At 40.7% G+C, this 24,020-nt stretch overlaps 1 protein-coding gene across 1 annotated transcript in view; it reads left to right on the plus strand.

The window, feature by feature from the left end:
- Positions 1 to 16,934, plus strand: part of LOC134162491 (tyrosine 3-monooxygenase-like) — a 35,538-nt gene extending 18,604 nt beyond the window's left edge. The window contains exons 7-11 of the mRNA XM_062616353.1: positions 146 to 215; positions 1,892 to 1,948; positions 4,087 to 4,182; positions 9,329 to 9,462; positions 11,056 to 16,934. Of these exons, the coding sequence (XP_062472337.1) occupies positions 146 to 215; positions 1,892 to 1,948; positions 4,087 to 4,182; positions 9,329 to 9,462; positions 11,056 to 11,215 (517 nt within the window). The 3' untranslated portion in view covers positions 11,216 to 16,934. The remainder of the gene's footprint in view (positions 1 to 145; positions 216 to 1,891; positions 1,949 to 4,086; positions 4,183 to 9,328; positions 9,463 to 11,055) is intronic.
- The last annotated feature ends 7,086 nt before the right edge of the window (positions 16,935 to 24,020 follow it).

Raw genomic sequence — 24,020 nt, forward strand, 5'->3', positions numbered from 1 at the left:
ACAAACCAGGTATGGAGGCAGCTACTGTGGAGCATCTCCCACATTTGTTCCCTCTGTGGATCTACTGGCTGAAGTCCTTCACAGGAAGTTCATGTAGGATAGGAAAAGATACCTTTATTAAATATAAAGGTCACTTGTTTTCCAGAGACTGCTGCCATGAGTTACTGGGTCATGTTCCCATGTTAGCTGATGAAGAGTTTGCCCAGTTCTCACAGGTAAGAAGCTTGTTATGCTGGCTGTTTAACCAACTGCTCTGGCTAGCAGTCCAGTTGTGCCTCAGAGGCATGCAGCTCACCATGCTTGAAACACTAATTTAGACTTGAGTTGCAGCCTCAGGTGGTGGGCTAGCAGCATTCTGAGAGACATTTACTCCAAGGGAGTGGTAGCACTGCTCCCTGTGGATATCGTGTAAAAGGAAGGATAGGCAGTGCATGTGGGACTTCTCTGTGGGAGGGCCATGCCAATTTGCAGAAGGATGCTAGTGGAGCCTCTGTGGTGATGCATGTTTGAGCTGTGCTGACTATGCTGTTCCTCTGGTTTCCTGTCCTACAACCACATGAACCTAACCAACAACAGCCATCGAGCCCCCAGGCTAGTTCTGTCTCTGGTTGTACATTTTTATCTCACATGATACTTTAATTGTGTCCATCACCGTGTCATTCATTAGAGTTGTTTTTCCTTTTACAACTCACCAGATTCTCACAGCATTGCTCATACTGATCAGGAGGCTCCAAAAAGGAAACAGGGCTTCTTTGTATACAAAGGGGCTATTTAGTGTGAGCAGTGAGCATCAGACCCAAGTGAACTCACTGACCTTGTGTAATGAAAGACTTCAGAACTATGAATGTCCCTCAAAACCATAGCTGAGGGAGGAAGATAACTCACATTCTAGGCTTATCAATCAGTGGCCAGTGTGGAAACTGGCAATAAGAGCACAAAGGTCACACAATATAGGTCCTTGCCAGAATATCTTTTAAAAAAAGCCAGTTTACCTCATACAATGTGGTTTCCAATTGTATCGACTAGGATATATGCCAGTTTCCATTTTAGACCTATATATTGTTTGTTATCAGATTCAGATGAATACTACTTAAAATATCCTAGTGATCTATAATTTATTCTGGAAGAAACATCTTCAGTTCAGTACCAAGACTGAAGATACATTAGAAATAAGAGATTATAGCAATTTCAGAACTTTCAGCTTTCCTCTTTTTTCATCTATAACACAGATTATACAGCATGGGATCACATTAAATGAATTTCACATTTCACTTTTTTTTTTTCCCACGGAGTATTTTCACAGCTGAAATTCACCCCATGAATATTCTTTTTTGTTCCATTCAATATGAGATGATGAATGGTGAAAATGCCCTAATTTTGATTGTTTTCTGCATGATATGGCTCCCGGGATAGTTTAAGATGAGACATCTACAGATTCTTATTGTGAGAATAACAACAGGGAGCACAGACTGGAGTAAACTGAATCCTCCCTGAATGGATCTGACCCAGTCATAAGGGCTGTCAGAAAGAGAGTGAAACACAGAAAGGCAATGGCCATGATAAAACCCACCTTGCTGTCCTTCCTTCTTATGCCTTCCCATAAATCTCTACCACGAATAGTCCAGCATTAAGACAAGAGATAGTTAACTTTACACAGAGAACACTGAGGATTAAACACTCATCTAATGTTGCTCCCAGTGGTATGTAGCTGGGGGCCAGGGAGAGGTAGGCATCCTGGAAGCCATGGAAGGTCATTTTGGGTGACAAAAACAATGAATAGTTCATGCTATTCATGCTAGAAATGATGTGGTCCTCCCCCTTCCCCTCTTTCTCTCCCTTGGGCTGAATAATCACACTAGTGTAACACTGCCTGCTTGCTTACTTGCTTTAGGATATTGGACTGGCTTCTCTTGGATCATCTGAAGCGGAGATTGAGAAACTGGCCACAGTAAGTACAGATGGCAGTTTAATATCAGAGGCAAAACTCAAACGATTCACTGCTTATCCCTTACTGTGCAGGGAAGGCTCTTCTGCAGTATCTCAGATTAGCTACGAAAATAGGAGAATCAGGATTATTGTCTCTCCTCATGCACAGTAGGGAGGTACTGGAGCAGGGGCTGGAGCCCCTGTGGCAGACCCCAGAAGCATGTGATTCCACCTGAGGGAATGCTTATACTTTTTGCTTCTGTAAGAATATACTGCCGAAGCTGAGTTACTACAATATCAACCAACTCACTTTCCAGATTCACCTAGTAGACTGGATACCCTATCTGATTTCTGCATTTTCTCCTACATAAGGTGCGGAGAACTGTCAGAATTTGTTTCACTCTATAGTCATTAATCTCACAAAATAGGTGAGCACTTAAAAGCAAGTTGAGAGCAGGTACTGTCATTCAGTTCTGAGTCACTAGGCTGTATACATCTGCCAAAACAAGTCATGCAGTCCCTTGCTGCTATCGTGATTTGTTCTGAAAGTGGGCTGGAGGCCACATAATTTGTTTTTCCTATAATGGCAGCTATTTCCAAGTCTTGATGATTTTTTCAAGGGAGGAAAGAAGCCTTACCTTCCTGCAGCTGGATGAGGCTCATTCAGGAAAGGGGGTAGATGGGAGGAGACTGTCATTCCTGAAATTCCTCACATCCCCCAGCTCCACTCATGGTGCACAAGAGATGGAAAATTGCCAGTGTTTATGTTGTCTCCAGAATGCCAGTAGTACTGCATCTTGTATCCTGTTAAAACAGTGAGAGTTGAAAGAACCTCACTAATTAAAAGCCAAATTCAGGACATCTAAGATAACGTTTAAAATAATTTTTCCTCCTCCTTTCGTGTCTCATTCTCCAGACAAAAAGACCTTCTGCTAAATGAGGAGATACTTGAAAGACTTTTCACTCTGAAATAATAAGAATTAAGATTATTAACACAATTAGAATGAAGAATTATTAGCTGTACTGTAGAGAAAGCATCTTAGGTTTCTGCAGAAAGAAAGATCCCGGCATGCTGTTTCTCTAGAAGTAAATTTGCAGGCTAAAACAAAGTCATCAAAATTAAAAGATACGAAAGAGAGTGGGAGAAAGAAATAGAAGAAAGTAAACAGCAGAATAAACAGAATGGCATAGAGTTTCAAATTATTTTACAACCTGCCTGTAGTTCTTTGAGAAGGGTGTTGAGAATGCAATACTTACGTCTAAACTGAAGCCAAAGTCAAGCCCTGTGTACAAGGCAGCAAAGACCTATGTGTCCCTAAAGGAGCCTTGAAGAGTTGTGACACAGAGCCATATTCTTGAAATGCCTCATGTTTTCCATGTTTTTCTTTTGCACAACATTTATCCAGCTGCTCAGGGGTCAGGCTTTGACCAGAATTGGTCCTTTACTGCCCATTTCCTTAGATGCTATAATAAGGGAAGGGCTAACAGGTTGGCAGAGCCAAGAGCTGCTTTTATCCCACTACTGTCCAGCAGGTAAAGGAAGTATGGTCCTAAGCATACTTTATTGCAAGAGAATCCCAGTGGCACGTATCTTTATTTTCAACATTATAAAGGTATAACTGGTATAAACTTAAGGGGCACGTTGCTGCTAAAGGAGAAGTCATTCTTCAATTTTTCTGAATGCTATCACACAGACAAAGGAGAAAGGAAGCTGCCCTTTCAAGTACCTTTCCTAAGGTCTTGAACCTGCAATAGGGGTCTGCCTGTCCTTCTGGGAACTATGGGTTGAAATCTGTCAGCTTCCACTGACTGTGATGAAACTCAGGTCTAAGAGGTTGCAGGGTAATTTGTAACATCTTCCAAAGAAAGAAGGGAGTAGGGCTTTATGTTGTTATGTACACATATAATTATCACTACTGGTTTGTTTCGTTGGGTTTTTTTTTCATTTTTTTTGGGGGGGGGAGTGAGAATAGGAAGGATGGCAAGTTCTGAAAAAAATATGTGTTTGTTACATGCGTTGAGAGAAAAAATAATTTTCTTAAAATATACAAGTGTAAAATTTAAAGATAAAAAGACATTAAAATATAAGGATGAAAGAAAATGAAAGGAAAAATGAACTACCTGTTGAGACTGTTTTTCACAAGTTGTTCTTATTACCAGGTTTATTGGTTCACTGTGGAGTTTGGTCTCTGCAAGCAAAACGGATCGATCAAAGCTTACGGGGCAGGACTGCTTTCGTCCTATGGGGAACTTATGGTATGTATCAAATGCATGGGATTGAAAGATTTCCATAATGTTGTTTGCTGAAATCTCTGGTAAAAGCAAAATATTGTTTCTTCACACAAACCAATATGATGTAAAATACGTATTTTTCAAAGAAATTAATTCTTCCTTCCCAGAAGCTACTGAGTAGGGGAAGAACTACTGTAGGATTGTACCTGTCTTTCACCTAAAGAGATGAAATGCAGTGAAAGCAAACAGCCTGTAAAACGTTAGATTTTCTTCATAGTGTTCCTGGCCAGTTAATACAGTTAACATCAAACTCATGTACCTTTCTGAGTTACACACTAGAGGGCAATATTATGCCTATAATGAGCTCCGCTACTTCATCCATGCCATTGCCATTTATGCATATATGAATCAGAAAGTCATCGACAGAATAAAGTGCAAAGAAATTGTAAATATCACAGACACTGAAAAAAAAAGAAAATGCTTTAGTATTTCACATTCATAAATACATTTCAAAACTAAATTTATGGAGATTAAAATCTGCATACACAGATTTGACAGTGTCCTGCCTGGACAGATTAACTGTAGAAGGAGGGGCTGTACACCTTTACAAAAAGGTTTCCTCTCCTTCAGAAAAACAGCTTACAGGGGAGGCAGGAATTTGTCCTCAGTTTCACAGAGCCCTGAAGCTAAAAGCCCTAAACTGGTATCACTAGGTCTCAATTGCTTTGGGTTGTGGAGATAATAGATGATTTTTTTGGAATTAGTGAGAGCCAAAGGAAAATGAAAAAGCATTCTTTTCAAGCATTTTTATAGACCAGAAACCATTTGTTTTCATGGGTGATATATTTTAAGCTTAACACATAGACACAGCAGCCTAACAGCTAGCTACATGATACATTCATATGAAACCATTGCAGGATTAGCACAGCTTGGACTCCCATAACTGGAGATGGTTGGATTGTTATGACAATAAACATATTACAAAACTCTCCTAATGGTATACAGGTCAGCTAGCTTTCCAGTCAATGGACAGAAGGAAGAAACTGCATGTTAACATATCTCGAGACATTTATAATAGGTGTCCCTACAGAGGGGCAGTTGAGAGTTAATATATAGAAAGGGGAACCCTCCCACATGTCAGCCTTCCTGCTGAGTTTAGCATTGGTTTTCTCCCAACACTTGCAATTTGGAGACTTTGTGCTTAAATTCTGGCATATGATTTGCAGAGCTTGCTTTTGTCCACCTGATAAAACTAAAAAGGTCCAATAACAAAGCACAGTTCAAGGCAACATTTATTCTACTCTGCCTGCCTGAATACCTTATAATTTTAAATTCATTTACATGTTAAACATGATACTAAAATAATGACTCCAATACTTACGTAGCTTTCTTAGTAATATGCACCACAGAATCTGTCTGCGTGATGTTACCTCCTTTTTTCTGTTTAATTCTGACACAGATGAAGGTAAAAGTCACATCAGAAATGTTCAATTTGGTGGCTGAAATTGAGTATATCAAATTTACTGTCCTCTCTTTCTACCCTTTTGTTCACCAGACACTGACTAGCTGTCCTGCTTTTGATTAAAGTGGTAGGCAAGAGCTGCTTGTTCACAAAACTGTGCTATATAACAAAAAAGTATAACTGCACCTCTAATTCCCTGCCACTAAGGTTGACAGTGGGAGTGTCCTTGAGTTGGTAAGTGGTGGATTCTTTTATCATCAGTAGTTGTTGGGTAATGCTGCTGGATAAACTTTTGATACAGCTGGGTCCACCTAAATCTTCATTCGTCACATTACTGAAATTACATGCAGATGTGATAACATTTATATTTAATAGGTGATGAAGAAAGATTACCCCGCTTCCAAAAGTGTGTCCATCTCGCATGTAACACCTAAGACAGTCTGAAGATGGGCAAGCAATTCACCAACAATGTGGCTGTATGCCGTGTACAATCCCTGTGTGACCTCTGCAAGTACATCACCACATAGTTTTTGAGACAGCAGCTTAGTGGATTCTGTGCACTTCACCTTGAACATCTCAAACTTCTTGTACACAGATTAATTATATCCACTGCCTTAAGTGCTGAAGTTTCCTTTTACAGGTGACTTATCTCACAGGTTTTTATTTGGAACAAAACCAAAATAAAAAAATGTTTACATTTAATCATTCTAGACTGCATAAGCATCTGATTCTAACTTCAGTATGGAGAGTGGCAGTATGAGTAAAGTACTGAGGTCCCATGCCTAAGCACCTGATAGCAACTTGAAAATGTATACCAACTGTTTCTTTCTCAGCTGAAGAGAGGAAATATGTGTAGTGCAATGCTTATTTTATAGAAGGGATATTTTTAGAGGTACAGCAGTGTCTAGGCAGCTTTGTTAGAGAAGATGAAATTTAGAAGATAGTGAGGCTCATGATAGCTTTCAGTTTCTTACAAAGCTCATTTTGCAGTCTTAGCCTGGTTCTTGGGAAAGCTCTAGATAAGTTTTGCTACTGCATGGGAGAAAGCCATTGTCCATCCTTGTAATTATCCATCTGTTTTCTCAGTATGGGTCCAGATGAGGGCTTCTGCATGGAGGCCCCAAACTTGGTTCCATATGATTTAGCTGATCAGCATATCAGGCACAGGCAGACTAACTGCAGCTCATGTGATAGAAGGAGACATGCTGTAGCAACCTGCGCAAAGCAGTTTCCTCATTCCTGAAGGTTATAGAGCCAGGAACAGCAGGATGATGAACACTGAGGAGGCAATAAAGGCAGGAGTTAATAAGGCTAGGTGGCTGGCTACAAGAAGACAACATCTAACCAGCTGGAGAGGGTGAGCAGCAGCATGTCCAGCTAATGTTGTCTGAGAACTCATCATCAGCAAGGAACCTGGGAACATCTCTGAACTGCAGACTGGACCGACTGTCTGTGGGTGTGTGACTGTAACCCAGGGAACCACATCCTGACTATGAAATCTTCAAAACGCTTTCCTCTTCTCCGCAGCACCCACTCTGACCAGTTTGAACTCAGCTTCAGGTAGTTTTTTTCTGTGGGCTGGTTCTGCTCAAACTGGGGTCATAACATGGGAGAAGGGCAGAGGATAAGAAGTAGAGCTAGACATCCTCTGCATGTGATTTGCACTTGAATATGTATTATTTAACAAATAATTTAGTGACAGCAGCTAGGTATTAGAAGGGACAGGATAGCCATACCAAGTCTAAACTGAGTAGTTGTAATGGGTCTGACTGCTGGCCAACCTTGCCTCCTCTGAACTGTAAGAATTCCTCTCCAACAGCTCTCAGTATTGCACTGTTTATTTCACTATATTCTGTCAGCTGTTCTACATTATCCAAAATGCTTCTCCTGTTAACACTCAGCTGGTCTGTGTCCTACATACTGTAAAATCTTATGGCTCATACCACACTTCTGGCAGCACTCAGTGCTACATATGCTTTTCTTGCAGCACAAGAAGTACTTAACTTGTAGAGGCCTTTAAGGCCATCCGGTTTTAAGCTGAACTTCCACTGAAATCAATGGGATTTCAGTTCTGCTTCAACACTGACAGCATAGTGGGACCCCTGTCAGGTTCTGAGTTTCTGAAATCTTTTCCCATTAGTCCCCAGAGCTTCTAAGATTATAAGAGCAGCCTCATGTTTGTGTATACCATCCATCTTAGATTGTAAGAGTGCTCTCCAAGATTTATTCTTCAATTACACACTGCAAATGGAGAACAGGAAAAACACGATCTTTTAGCATTTTATATATAATTATTTTTATTTTTTAAGCCCTGTATTAATTTCTGCACCGCTTCTGCAGCAAATTGGCCTACCAGCTAAGGCAGGCCTCCAGTGATGGAGAGTTCAAGTTCAGCTCAGTGTAATATCCAAAACTGTGCTTAAGGTACTGTCTGCATTTTTCCAGTTAGCAGATTGAGCTGAAAGTCTTGTGAAGTGTCATGCACATCTACTAGTTATATACAGGTACCATGGGAATTGGTATTTGGATCATCAAACAATGAAGGGTGGCTTCTGAAGGTTGGGGAAGAAGACAGAAACACAAACAGGCAGATCTCAAAGAATAGGTGGGTATTAAAAGGCTGTCCCTAGGTGGATGGGGCCCACTGCCCAGGCTGAAGGTGGAAAGAAATGTCTCAGTATTGACTGGAATGAGTTGCGTTTTCCTTTTTTGTACAAAGTATCCTTCCTTGTACAAAGGACACTTCATCAAAGTGGCCATGGCACTCCCAGCTTGGACAACTGGAGACCAAACCAGGTTTTAGCACATCTACCAGTGCAGTTCTGTTCTCGCTGGAGCTAATCTGGCTTTAAAATATCTCACTCAGGATTCAGGGGCAGAAAAACCATGCAGGAGCTCACTTTAAGCCTGAATTGTGCTGTTTTCCCAGGACTTTGTGCATGTACTAGATAGCCAATGCCAATACCTGAGCAACCATGCTGTTCCCTGCTCTGGTGCTGGTTGGTTTGAAGGTATCTCCAGTATGTGTAAACAAATAATAGTTGTGCCTATGGACTGCAGTGTGGACATGAGAGGCTTCCATAATCCTCCTGTCTGCCTAAGGGGACAATGTAGAAGGACCTGAGAAGAAAAAATAGAAGAACCTCTGTGGGCCCCAAACACAAGCATGCATCCACAGAGTATAGTGCATATTTATATATTGGATTTCAGGGAAGATTTTAGGTGGCTTAACTGGCATGGAGCTGTGCAAAAAATACAAGGAGCATTCTGTCTGTTCTTCCTTGCAGCAGGAAATGTGAAATTTGTGGCTGGGGACTTTGAAATAGTGCTGCACAGGTCTGTGAATCTTCTATGATACTAGCTGGAAAAGAAAGTAGCACGAAGCTATTTTTTTTTCTAGATATTCAGTTTTCAGGGCTGGCATAGACTTTCCCCTCCCTGTCTGAGAATGTGGCCTTGGTACCAAATCATACATCACTTTAATGCAGGAAATACGTCTCTTGGTTTTCTCTTTCTTCTTTTTCTTTTAAAAATTATGTACTATTTGGTTTATTAGCTACTAATTATGAAAAGCAGCTTTCACCTGTAACAGAACAGGACCTGATATTACCTTCAACTATTTCGCAAAGAGCATTTCATGGCTATGTGGGCACTAATTCTTGCTACATTCACTCACCTGCTCTAACCTATGTTGTCCCCATTGCGAAGTATGCTTTATCCAACAAGCCAGAGTACAAGCCTTTTGATCCAGAAGTGACTGCAGTTCACCCCTATCAGGATCAAGCCTTTCAACCTGTCTATTTCATAGCAGAAAGTCTGGAAGATGCCAAGGCCAAGCTTCAGTAAGTAAAGTGTTTGTAGGTGTTTTCATTGAGGGGGGCACACTGTCTTGAATCCTAATCTCAAATACATCCACCTCAACTGCATTAACCATGGCAGGCTATCTCACTGTGCCCTTCATTGGCACAGTGGCTTTTTCACAGCAAAGGTAAACATGAGGTTGTTTATCTCAGAAAAGCTTCACAGAAAACCATAACTATATATTGTTACTCCCTGTCCCATGCTTCATCTTAGCAGTACCTCATTTTAGCAACTTCTGAAGTAAAATCTGAAACTGAACAGTAAGAATAGAGAGCAGCCCAACAGTTGGGGTGCCAATGTGCTAGTTCATACAAATAAGAGGTCATGAAAAACTGATTTACCCAAGGCCATGCATAAATTTTATAGCAGACTTAGGAATTAACATGGATCAGCAGGGGTCTTAAAAACAAGATTGCCTTTTTCCTCTGATTATATCTGCACAAGAATGCAGAGTCAGCATTCACAGGCAATCTAATTTCTACAAAGTAGCTGACTGCAACTTGAATAAAATTATTTCAAATTAGCTAGAGGTGTTTCTAAATGCATTTCTTTGACTGTGTTATGCAGTAAAGATTTATTCTTTTTAAAGTAAGCAGGGTTCAAATCCTGGCCTTCATCTCCAACAGTTAGAACAACATAACCAATTCTGGCTGGAGGCAGGAGGCTGGTTGTGGAACTACTGGGGAGAAAGCATGCAGGAGCTGAAATGAAGAATCTATTAGAGGAAGAGAACGTGGGCCAGACTTCCCTACTCCCCCTGCCTCTTCCCTAGAAGCACTGTCTGCTGGGGTTATAACAATAGCAATTTAGGCACCTCATTCTAAATGTGAAGGTTCACAGTCAGTTGTTAATGTGTGTAAAAACGTGTCTGAGAACTCACTGGGAGAAATGAGAAGACTTTAAAGAGTATTTGACTCAGGCAAACCTGAAAAGAACTTGCAAGGATAGGGAATACACCATTCTCAGACTTGAAGCTTTTTCATACATGTTTTTCAAGATAGCTGTGCAGCCAAAGCAGCTCAAAATAACCAAAGGCACAAAAACCTTGTCAGAATTAAAACCATAAAGCAACATCAGTACAGGGGGCTCCTACCAGCATGTACTTAATGGAAACATTGTCAAAGATGGCAAGAAATCATGATTTATTTTTTTTTAAATAGAGACAAAAAAATAGTCCAAGATACCTACTATCAACAGGTTTTTAGAATTTTACGGAGAGCTACTCCAGGTTATTTCTTGGAAGTGAAGGCAGCAGACATGCTGTGTTCCTGCATTCCTCAGCTTGTGGTTGTAATAACTCTGAATTGTGCTAGCATAGAGCTGTAAGAGCGCAGGCGGGTCTGAGCCAGCCACACTGAAAAGCAGGCACTGCAGATCTTTTGGGCTGCAAGTAGCTCAGCCGTGGGGAGAGTGTGCTGCACCAGACAACGTTAACGAGTAACAGTGAGGAGGTGTCACAGCAGCCTCTGCTCTCCAACAAGTCCATGCCTACATACTAAGAAACCAGGTCCTGCAGGTTTTACGCTTTGGGAAACGAACTCTGAATTAGCAGCTCTGTCTTCTTCCCTCCACAGAAACTACACAATGAAGATCAAGAAGCCTTTCTCTCTGCACTACAACCCATTCACCAGCAGTGTAGAGGTTATGAACACACCTCAGAAAGTCAAGAAGGCACTCTGTCAGATGAAAGAGGAATTGAAAAACCTCTGCTTGGCCCTTGAAAACATCTCTTAAAACTACAGCAGTACAACTCACCTGGCTCTGAGATACTCGTAGATGGTTCCAGCACTTGAAGATTTAGTGATGAAGTTGTAGTTGCATATGAAAGTTTTTAAGCCACAAAACGGCTCCGTTAAGCTAATCTTTTCACTGTAATTTAGGCTGCTGACTTAGCCACAGTAATAAGTTCCTACTGAGTATATTTCAATGACAAGCAAGACCAAATTACTCCAATTTTTGGTAGGTGATATGAGCTACAGCTGTTTGGAGTGTATTTATCTGTTATTATTGGACTCTTACAGGTGTTTTTTTAATTCACCTGCCACCTTTTCAAGTTATCTGTCACAGAATAGCACAGTAACTCTTCTGCTACACAGTCCTTTACTTGCTGCTTAAATGACATGATCATAGTCTTTTTAGGTTGGCTAGCTGCCTACTGTTAGCAGTCCTTGCAGTTAGCTCATTTCTGTTAGCAATTACTATCAGCTATTGTGCTCACAAACTATGAATGGTTCCCTTACAATGTGCAAATGCAAAAGCTTGTAAAAGGAACCCTTTACTTCTGCTCACTATTTATTTTTTAGACACTCATTTCATTCAGTAGCCTTCAAATATGTCAAAATAATTTCCTGTCATATTTGACTTCTCTGAATGTTTGTCCCTTGGCTAAAAAAAAAAAAAAAGGCAGAAAATAATAGGCTCATGATACTCTGGTTCTGTCACATACAAGGATGCTTAATTTAAAAAGGAATTTTGGATCCTGGAAAGGAAATCTAAGTGTAAGGAATGATTTTTGAAGAAGCCTTTAAAAAATAAGTCCCATTAGTATTTCATCTTCAGATACCCCTGAAGAACTTCAAAAGCAAGCTATGCTTTGTGTTTCTTGTTGATGTCATGATGATTGTAGTAACAGCCAAAAGGCCAAATATAGGGAACACCTGGTGCAAAACTTAAGATCAACCACTAGCAGCCATATAGCTTTGCTGTAGAAACAATATCAGATACATACTCCAACTCATCTTGCTCCCTCTCCAGTCCCTCTCTGAGATGTGTCTGAAATTTATCTATACTCTACAGGATATGTTTCCCAGAATAGAGCTCATAATTACATTTTTCAGACTCCCATGCTCTTTGTGTCCCCTTTTTTCCTCTCTTATCCACAAGTAGAGACTAGTTCAGGAAAAGACAACAATGCTTATGCCTAGGATTCCTTCTCCTGTTAACAACAGTGCAGAGTTGGTGCAGGTTACAAGGGCAACATGGATCTCATGGCTCAGGGTGGGTGATCATGATCCACAAGTGTCAAGGTACCTTGTGTAATTTAGAAGCTCTACTTATTTTTTTCAAAAGTAGATTGGACAGTAGGCTCATCCACGGCTATCCACTAACTGCCAGTGTACAGGGTATGAAGTTTGAGGTAACTGTGATGTGCTTTGGCTCTTGATGGAAAATGAGTCATCATCTTTGCCTTAACTGGTTGCTGTGGGATAGGAGCATGCACACAGAAAGTCACAACAGAACAATTCAGACGCTGTTACTGCATAGAGCGCTTATCTCTGTAATTGGTCCATGTGCCAGGCTCTAAAGAAAGTATTATTGAAAGTTAATGGGATTTTGTCTTTTAAATCTTCATGTCTATAAGCACATCAGAAAATTATCCCATGGGCAGTAATAGAGTATTCAAGGTTTAGGAAGCTGCTGCAATTGCTCCATTTTATTAATACGTGGTGATGCCTGAAATATTTGGAAGTATCTTGGCAAAAATGGCTCTGAAACTTCTTCCACTCAACAACAGAAACATCCCAAGTTTGTTCTTTGTTTTTAAGTCCAGGATTCTTCTGCTCTACTCCAAGAGAACACTTGCATATCATAAACTCTGTTTTGGTAGAGACAGTGACAGAGCTGAAGTGAGTTCCTTTGCTTCCAGTATTTTTCTGCTGTGATGGAGAATGATCTCTCAGCATACTTTCATGGATTTAATTCTACTCATCCTGCTAATACATGCACAGAGAAATACCGTTTCTCTTCAGAGCAATTTGTTTTGTTACATATTGTAATAATTTATCTGTCTTATTCCTGCCAATTGGTGCGTAGGCAAAAATGCTTGATAGTTCGCAACAGATTGTTTTCAGAAGTATCATTTTCATCAATCAGTTGTTTTACAGTGAAAATTGAACCATGTGCTCCAGTTTTGTGTGTTTTCTTTTTCTTTCTTTTTAAGTGAAAGATAATGCCAGAGAGGAAGAGCTATCAAAATATTTTCTGTAGACGGACTCTGTAGGCCATAGGGTCTTTTTCATGTATTCCCTCTGAAACAGTTGGATGTGGAGTTTAGACTTGAGCTTGGCTATTGCTCAGAACAGACCTATATTTGGAAGAAATGAGAGACCTGATGGATTTGTTTTGCCCAAGGCCTCACACTTTCCTTGGAGGGACTCCAGGCCCGCCCACACACCCTTGTCTTTTCCAGTTCCTGTAGCAAGGAGAGAAAAAGAAACCATTTGGAGCCAGATTCTCCCACCCTTACACACGCTGAGTAGTACCCGATCTCTCTCGAACAATCTCAGAGACCGTACTGAGCCTATTTAAAGTGCTGTACACAGACAGTTAAACCAGGATTGTCAAAACCTCTGCGGGTGTACTTGCATTTTTATTGTCTTAATGACAGTCAGGCAGTGTACGTGGCTAAGGTAGGATCCAGTGAAGCTTAGCAAAGCTTCAAAAGTAATGAATTTGGCTACCTGAACTTTAAAGAAACATACAAGTTTTTCCAAAGGAGGCAAACCTTACCCTCCTTACTCAGGCAAGACCTACCCTAGGATAGCCATGTTTGACACTCCCCTCTAAGAAGGTCCAAATTCTTCTTTTCTGATTCAGTGTAGTGATAAAGTGAAAGCCTTCAGTGTTACATCCTTATGAGGTACACTGGTCATGCTGCTTTTCTAATAGTCATTCTTTCATTTCCTCACAGAAGCCAAGAAGTACCTCATACTCCTGTCAGTCTAAAGCAGGGGTGATGGGGAAGGCAGTTATGGGGCCTCCTGATGAAAATAATGGCACAGAGGAAAAAGCACCAACCAGTAAAAATATGTCTTTTTGTCAGTTTGCATTTCAGCAGTTTCACATTAATCTTGCACAAGAAGCCTCCAAAGCCAAATAAAACACATCTTGTGACTTGAAACTGAACTGATGAACTCCCCATGGGTCCTTTGCTTATCCGATAAACTTATTTTTCCTAGATGGAGTGCATTTAGAACAAAATAGTGTATGTTATTAAATCTGTATTGTGTTGTTCTGTTATACATGGGAGAGTTAGTAATTCAGTTTGTGGGTTTGGGTTTGTTTTGTTTTTTGGCTAACCAAGTCTATCCTCTACCAATTTTGGTCCACCTTCAAGCCTCCAGCTGCTTCACTGCTTCCCTGCAGATTTACTAGGGATGCCAAGGGTACCACTGTGTAAGGAGAATACACAGTTATGCAATTTGGGGAATTTGGCAGGACAGGAAGAGGAAATTTAGGCAGGCCTCCCACCCACTCCCATGAGAAATAGTATTGTATTACAAGGCAGAGCTGTCACCCTCAGAAAGACCTTCTCAAACATTTCCCCCTGGATCCCTTAACATTTTGACCTTTATACTACCTGGTGAACATAAACCTTAATTAAGTAAAGACACACCAAAAAGGTGAAACAAGAAACAAACAAACAAACAAAAGACTTTCCAAGAGAGGAAACTTCATTACAGTCAGTATTCCTTGTCTCTGCTGATCCATGGAGAAAGAAGAAAACAAAACAGAAAAGCAAACTTCCATGGAAATGATAGCGTATTCCTGAAGAAACCTAAACCATTAAATTGTTTTATGTACAACTATACACACGAAGATCCCCTTACACCCATCACTGAAATGCCATAATTTACCCAGTAAATCATGCCCAACAAATTAATCACGCACAGAAGTGTAACATGACTGCTTGAGGCAAGGAATGAAGCTACCAGGAAAAACCCTCTGGTATCTTTGCCTTAGGCCCGTACTGCAAAAACAGAAGGTTCTCTGGAGCCTGCTTCTGCAGATATCCTACAGCATGGAGGAATTCCAGCTGGCAAAGAAACAGAGGGGTATATACATACATCCCTAGTAATCTCACCCACCACTAATCAGGAGTTTATACGTGGGCTTTGAGGTTTAGTTAGAGGACATAACTTCTCAGCATTCTTCAGCTGGCTTATGATCAGAAGTTGGCAGAAAGGGTTACTGGCTGTATCATATTAAATATACATTAACTTTGGGTAATGCTGGTGGCTGAGGCCCAAAGTGAAAGAAAATCTCTGGCACTCTCTCCCACCACAAGAATTCCTTAGGGGAAAGAAAGTCAGACTAGAAAGAGTCTGGCTGACAACCGGCAGAGCAAAGGGATGAGGAATGGAAAGGACCAGTAGATAGGCCTAAAGCATATTTGTTTTGCGTATGCTGTTTCATTGTACTTGAGAAACATTTCTGCTCGAAAGGGAGCTTTTTAGCACAAAGGAGGAAATTTCCTAGCTGTAGAACTGTAGATGAACCAAGGCCAGCTAAGATTTCTTAACTGTGCCTGAGGAGCTTTAGCCTTATCTAAGGCCATTTACTTTCAGCACAGGATACAAAGGTTAGAAAGTAGAAAAGAGGTCTTTGTGAAAGGATTTTTTAATAGTGTGTGGGAAAGCTGAAGCTGATGAGGCCTTGCTGCCCTGCAAAACATAAGAATCCTAAATTTTGAGTGAAGGATACCTTAGGAGGGGAAAGCAAGCTGCTGGCCAAGCACTACCCCTACGGCAGATGACTGTGAAATCATTAGTGCTGTGACTGTATGGTAGGTTCTGTCTTTTACCCTGCTTATCTATTTTTTCAAGAGTTTTCTTTTTCTCTTTATTGATCCCTTTGACCTGTGTTTGCAAATGGCGAAAATCAGCAGACTGAACATGAGAAAGTTCAATATTGTTTTCCCAGGATTTTGATGGAACTTAAGCAACAAACGGACCCTCTTAAACTTAAACCTGGCCATTGCCAAAGGTGGTTAAGACCTAGTGAAATAGTTACATTTGGGTAAAAGAGGTGACAGCTGCCATTTAATGTACCCAAGCCAAATCTTTACTCCCATCCACAACCAGCAGTGTTAGCCTTCAAGCTATGTTTTTCACAAAAGATAGACTTAAACATAAACTACTAAATATAAAACATAGCACATAACACCTGTCAGGTAGAGTAACTAGAAAAATCCTCCAGTTTGGAAGTTCAGTATCTGAACTGGCTGGTTTGTAACAATTTTGGACACCATTTAAAATTATGTGGCGCATTTTAGGTGTCACTGAAGTTGTGGAGTTTGAGCATGGCATGCAAGAAAACAGGATATGCTGTTGCCTTTAGCAAAGTCAGTTTGACCGATCCCACTTAAAGACTATGAATCAACAGCAAAATTTCTGTGGACCAGGCTGAGAGCTAAAACACGGAAGTAAAAATGAAGGGTTCGTTCATAGTCATGTTACTGTGCAGCCTTTAGTACTTTCCTCTTACATTTACTGACAGAGAAAAGAAAACCCAACTATCAGTATTATAGAAATATTCCATGAAGTGGTAAACTGGCACACTGTAAATATTCTGACATAAATAGACAATTAAAATGGACTTGTAGAAGGAAAATACCTATTAGTTTGTTTATTAACAAAAGCCGTCTTTCAAGAACATCTCACAATATTACACGGATGATCTTCTTTACGTTTTTAAGTATTTCCTTGAATCAATCCCAAAACTGATGGGTTAGAAATGGTATGTGTGTTGGATGATGGTATGAATTTTGTACAGTGCTTAAGTCTTGTACTTCAGACATTTCAATTTGGTCCTTTTGCATTAGTTCATATTTCTTGGTTTAAATCTGAGTAAACAAAATGATTTCACTAGATTCTTGTGTCTCTAGTGTCCTACAAAGGCAGGTTTTATAACGGAATCTGAATTTTAGCCCCCCTTTACAAAACATTATGTTAGCTGCAGGGAGCTTGAGGGGGAAGGGGTTTCATAAATGAAACTTGCTAATTGCTGTGTTGCTTCTGACTTTTTTCCTATTACGATCTTTATCCCCATGCAGCAAACAAGTCAAAGCTTACCAGAAGGGATTTTCTATTACAGATGTATCATCCAATAACTCTGTAAGTGCATATAGTTTGGTAATGATTCCACTCTCTCACTAATGTGGTAATGGCTTTATGATGATATTGCCTGTTTGGGTTGTGGCCAACCATGCAAGCATATTTTCTCAGTACTTGATTAGTTTCTGCATTGATATCTTACTTGGTTAAATGGAGTTAGACAAAAAACAAATTCGAGTGGAGAAAACTGACTTTCCTATTGCTTTGACATCTCTATTTGTCCAGGAACCAGACTGAAAAATGAATCAAGGAAGCAATGATGTCATTATGCAGAAAACTAGAGAACACATAATTTATAACACCTTGAATGGCAAAGATGGGCTGTACAAAGATTTTTCTAATTAATTTATGAAAATTGTTCTTTATATTCCAGCAGTTTTGTAAAGTCTTTAGGTTCTGACTAACAGCTGAAGAAACTAAAGTTATTACAGAAGATTGTTTGGCCCAGTATGATTCCCACTGATGGCTTAGTTTGTATCTTAAGGTGCTATTAAAAAGTTATTACAACATCAGTTACAAAAGAGCTGTCTTAGGCTATGCTACATGGCCTGCTGTGTCGCCTGAGAATTCATGAAAGGAAGTTTGAATTTTGCACTTTCTAATATATCAGTTTTGACATTATGGAATCCTGTTTATATTTGCATACAAGACAGAGTAAGATAGATAATATCATAGAATCGTAGAATCACAGAATAGTTAGGGTTGGAAAGGACCTTTGGGTCATCTAGTTCCAACTCCCCTGCCGTGGGCAGGGACACCTCACAGTAAACCATGTCTCCCAAGGCTCTGTCCAACCTGGCCTTGAACGCCACCAGGGATGGAGCATTAACCACTTCTCTGGGCAACCCATTCCAGTGCCTCACCACCCTTACAGTAAAGAACTTCCTCCTTATATCCAAATCTAAACTTCCTCTAAGTTTGAACCCGCTACCTAGTCCTATCACTACAGTCCCTAATGAAGAGTCCCTCCCTAGCATCCTTGTAGGCCCCTTCAGATACTGGAAGGCTGCTGTGAGGTCTCCATGCAGCCTTCTCTTCTGCAGGCTGAACAGCCCCAACTTTCTCAGCCTGTCTTCATACGGGAGGTGCTCCAGCCCCTTTGTCATCCTTGTGGCCCTCCTCTGGACTTGCTCCAACAGCTCCATGTCCTTTTTATGTTGAAGACACAACTGGGAAACATGGAGCAAAAAGAAATAATTTTTTACATAAGTAACCAAACTCCTGTAAGTGAGAAAGAATGTGCTCCTGTAGCTGAGGGCACCAACAAAACCCAGCAAGAACTGTTTTGCTCTGAATTCCTCCTACAACACCATCACAGAGTCTTCTGCTAGAAATTTCTCTCCAGAGAAACAGATTCAGCATTTGTCACATTACCAGACTTCCACCCTCAGTAAAGAAATTGTTATTTTTGGTATGACATGGAAATTTGTCACTAGCAAGATCTCAGTAGATGAAATTAACATATCTTTAAGATTAAAGTCTTTGGTACACAACCTATTTCTCCACGGCACCTTTGCTATTTCACAGTATTGGTCAGTGGAAGAGAGGATCAAAAGGACAGCAGGGAAGCATAAATGACAGTCCTAGATTCATGGTAGTCCCGTATAGAAATTTTGCTGCACTTGAGGCAGAACAAGGTGTGAGCAATCAGATCCTGAATTAAAGGACCACTATTCCATACAGCTGGACAGGAAGAACACCTGCAATACATTTACTACCCTTCATGCCCTAAGCTTATTCTGTTTTTCTGACAGACCAAAAAATAATATATATATACTTTGGTCTTTCCCATCTCCTTGTAAGACAGAAGCTGGGGCTAGAAGAGAGCTGTGATGCTTAAGTAAGTTTCTTTGGGTAACAGGAGAAGTAGGGCAGAGAAAAGCACTGAAAAGAGCATGAGGACTCATTCATGTCCCACAGTAGTTGTGAGCTAAATGTTATCGTGCAAGCAGAATCAAAAGATAGAAATGTTTTTCCTCCCTTTGCCAAAAAGGGAACAAAAAATTGTGCACAGGAACATTGCTCCTATCAGAACTGTGTCTGGAATAACGAACATGTTATTTAACAGAATCACAGAGGTTGGAAGGGACCTCTGGAGTCTGTCTAGTCCAAGATCTTACTGAAAGCAGGGTCACTAGAGCAGGTTGATCAGTACTGTGTCCCATCAGGATTTTAATATCTTCAAGGACAGGGTCTCCACAACCTCTCTGGGCAGCCTGTTCTCGTGTTTGATCACTTTTCCAGTAAAAAAAAAGGTTTTTATATTTAAATGGAATTTCCTGTATTTGAAATTATGCCCATTGCCTCTTGTCATTTCACAGGTTACTGCTGAGAGGAGTCTGTACCTTCTTCGCTCCCCTCATCCGGTATATATACATACTGATAAGGTCTCTCTGAGCCTTCTCTTTTCCAGGCTGAACAGTCCCAGCTCTCTCAGCATCTCCTTGTATTTCACATGCTCTAATCCCTAAATCATGTTCATGGTCCTTCCTTAGACATGCTCCTGTATGTCCATGTCCTTGTACAGGGAGCTCTGCCCTGGCTGCAGCACTCCAGATGTGGTTTCACCAGTGGTGAGCAGAAAGGAAGGATCACCTTCCTCCATCCACCTTCAGTGGTCTCCCTAATGCAGCCTAGGATGCTGTTGACCATCTTTGCCTTAAAGGTAGATTCCTGGCTTAAAGTCAATTTATTGACCACTGGTAGCCCCAGGCTAGCAGACTTTTTCTCACAAGCTTGTTTTCAGCTGGTGGATCTCCCCAGCCTGCACTGGTTCATGGGGCTAATCATCCTCAAGTGCAGGATTTTGTACTTCACTGAGTTTCCCAAGATTCCCATTGTCCCATTTCTCCAGCCAAAAAGTCAAGGAGTTCCTCAGCCTTTTCCATGACCTGACTCAGCAGCACACCTACATTTCTTCCAGATTTTTCTGCAGATATGTCTGTAGAAGCCCTTCCTGTTGCCCTTTACATCGCTTACCAGATTCTTTGGTTTTCCTAATTGTATCCCTGCATGATATATCTATATTCCTTATGGGAGATCTGAAACTAATGCCACCTCTTGCATGTTTCTTTTTCTGTTTTAGGTTTGTCTGGAGCTACTTGTTTCACACTTGCAGGCCTCCTGCACGGGTGTCTTTCCTTGCCTTCCTGTGTGACAGGATTGACCATTCTTGAGCTCGGAAGAGGAAATTCTGGAAAAATGCTCAAACTGTTTTATGAAAATGTAGAGGATGGGGCAGGTGAGATGGAGAAAAGCAGCAGGAATTCTGCTACCTACCATTAAGGCAATTTATAGCCATGTTAGAGACCCAAAATCTTGTTCTTGCTCCCGTGGAAGCCTAATTTACCAAAAGAAGAGAGCTACCCTAATAGAAATGCAATTGAGGAATTTTCTATAATATCAGATAAACTGGGGAGTTTTGGATATGTTCTCTGGATGTGGAAAGCCTCAGTTTGATTTTATGTCACATAAGACCACAGAGAGAATTTGGCATCATTATAAATCTGGATCTCTAACCTGTTGACCAACAAGAGGCTCAGTCTCCTGAAAGTTTTTGCCTTCAACCATATAAGACCCAAATCAGAACCATCATCTTTGGCATGTAATTGAAATGCCTGAGTAACACTTATTTTTTAAATCTTAGTGTATTTCATGTGCGAGGAAGCACATCAGTCAGTAAAACCTTCTCTTGGTCCATGGGGTTGCCTTCAGTTTTAGGGAAAAGGAAGATGAGGTCTAGAATACACCTTCTTCTGGAATCTGTTAATGCCATAACAGACCTATGCCATAGCTCTTCATCCCATCCTGATGAGCAGGCTACCAATAATATTACTAGCATGTTCAGTAACTGAAATTTTGGGTAGTGCTCTGTTTCTATTTTCCCTGAAGCACAGCACTAAAATGCAAGAGGTGCTCTAATCCCAACATGTGGAAAGAAGACCATAGAGGAGTAGGAACTCCAGGGTATTACACTGCCAAAGGACTTGTCAGTTGAGCTAGCAGGCAGAACAAAGTCAAGAAGGAGCTAGCAGCTCTGAGGACTGCAGTTGAGAGCAGGCAGATCAGAGGAGTTGCCTATATAAAAGCATTAGTAAACTAATATGATAGGAACATGATTTTATTCCTACTTGTTTCTGTCTCTGTCCTAGAGGAGAATCAGGCCGCCCTATCCCTTTGAGGAATACCCATCACCTGCTCTCACACTTTAGAAATCCAGCAGATATTCACAACTTGGCTTCCGTTGGCTGCCCAGATCCTGAACTGGCTCAGGCTGAAGGATTCAGACTATACTGTCCTTTTCAGTTGGACTGCCCGCAGTAACCTTCCCACCTGGTGCTGTATTTATTTCATATGGACACCGTACCTGCGTGTCGAGCAGCTCAGTGCTATTTACCTTCTGTCCACAAGGTGGTAGCGCAGCATTAGCATAAAGCAGGTTTAACTTCTGTCCAGTTACCTGGCAGACTCCTACTATTGGACAAACGATGACAAACTTCTTCCTTTTGTTAACTTTCTAATTAAAGAACAGTGTGATTTGTTAGGATGAAGACATATACACTGGGATAGCAAATATTTGTGAAAATAAAGGAGAGATAACGGTTATCTATTTCCATGCCCAAAAGGGCTATTTGGAAACAGTAAGTGGTAGGGATAAAATCATGTAACCCAGCCTTGAGATTTTTGACTTTTTTCCCTAACTGGTGAGGCCAGATATTATCAAATTCTGTTCAAGGGGGATGAAAATTCCTGGGCTGCAATGGTCCCTAACATCACACTTGAGTGGCTCTCTGGCTGCTCTGTGACGTGGTAGAACTTGTCCTTTCAAGGCCCACCACAACCCATATCTAGCAGTTTGTAGGACTATATGTTGATCATCTCTTTAGTGAGATATTTAGGCCCTCTTTTAAAGCTAGTTCAGATTATAGTTTTGCCTTTGGCAACACTACTACTGGTTTCAGACAATCCCAGCTACCACCTCTTCCCACTTTCCACCTCTCATTGCTGCCTGCCACACCTAGCAGCATAACTAACAGATCAGGAAACTACTTCAACTTTATTATTCTCTCCCTTACACATGCTGCTTTTTTACAACACGTTTCAGAGGTCTAGTTCACAGGAGAATGTGAATGGTTGCGTTACCAACTCATGAGAAGGCACTGTGCTTGCAGCAGAGAGTTAGGAGTGGGAAAGACAACATCAAACTGGAGTTAAGCCCGTGAACACTTTTTATCATGGACTTCATACATGCTTCAAAACCTTTTCATACTCTTAGGTCACAAAAGTCAGTTTGAGAGTGATTTTTAGTAATCAGTCTTTTGTTCAACAGAAAATCAGAGCATTCATACAATCCCTTTGAGCTGACATCCTACTACCCCCATGAATTGTGATCAATCCTAGGATATGTCAACTAATCAACTAGTGATTTTTGCTGCAGAGGAAGGGGTAGGAAGAGAGTTTTATCTCCTAGTAAGTGTGGTCTCTGTCTTCATATCACATCACAGTTAGTGCTGCTTAACTAGAACACACTCTAGATTGCCTAATTTGGTATCTCCTTTAGCAGGTTACCAAATAAAGTGGCTCTGACCTCAAATCCAGGCTGCTAGGCTCCTTATACAGGGTTGAAAGGACAGAGTGTAGTAGTGTTTAAGAGATCAAGAGAAGGCTCATAAACTAGTTGGTACTGGAACCTAGCACTGGAACAAAATTTGCTTGTTTGAATCTATTTACCAGTCATTCTAGGTGGTCTCCCATCAAAGTGCTGGAAAGTCCTCCTTAGTGTCATAGTGACTGCCCACAACCCTTACAACCAAGACAAAGTCTTGCACAAACTACGCAGTCTCTTAGTTCCCAAGGGCGTTACTACATACCATGGGTCTGAGTATAATTCTTCATCGTTACTGTAACTGTGGTAGGAGGCCTTTATTTATGTCAGAGTACCCTTATAGTGTGCTGATAAAGTATTATGAAGTATTCAAAGGAATGGACATAGCTGTCTCCAAGAAATGGAACTGCTGTTACAGTCTAGTGAAACTATCCAGTTGAGTGAAAATATTTCTAAAGATGGAAACGGTTTTGCCAGTATGCTCATGCCACCATTGGGGATCTCACACTCCTGACAGACAGACCCTGCAGGAATTTGGAGTGTAGATGGGGCCTAGATCAAATGAACAATTTGGAGTTAGAAACATATAGCAGTGATCCTTTCAAAATGCTTTTATTTACAGAAACATTCAACTGAAATAAAGTCTCTTAACAGGAGGTCTTGATTACTTTTCCATTTCCAAACCACACATCATAATGGGGATGGAATGTGGTTACCATAAATTGTTGGTTTACAAATCATCACTGACTTGTTAGCAATAGCTAGGATGTTAGAGTTAGAGCAACAGTTTGGATGTGATAAAATAGCAAAAGCCCATTTTTCATGGCATCGTTGGAATGAATATAAATGAATTCTTCCCAGAGATTCATTGTGGTGGTTGTGGTAAACAGCAAACTGCATATTTCCTGCTCATGTTGAAATCAATGTGAGTTTTATTATTGGCATCAGGAGAAGAAGGATTTGACCTTAATAGAAAAGAGAAGAGGAAAAGAGAAAAAGATGAGGAAAAAAGAAAAGAATGAGCCTGAGAGTTTTAAAA

Source organism: Pezoporus occidentalis, unplaced genomic scaffold, assembly GCF_034315485.1.
Source record: "Pezoporus occidentalis ecotype Australia unplaced genomic scaffold, CSIRO_AGI_Poc_V1 ctg19, whole genome shotgun sequence".
Lineage (NCBI taxonomy): Eukaryota > Metazoa > Chordata > Aves > Psittaciformes > Psittacidae > Pezoporus > Pezoporus occidentalis.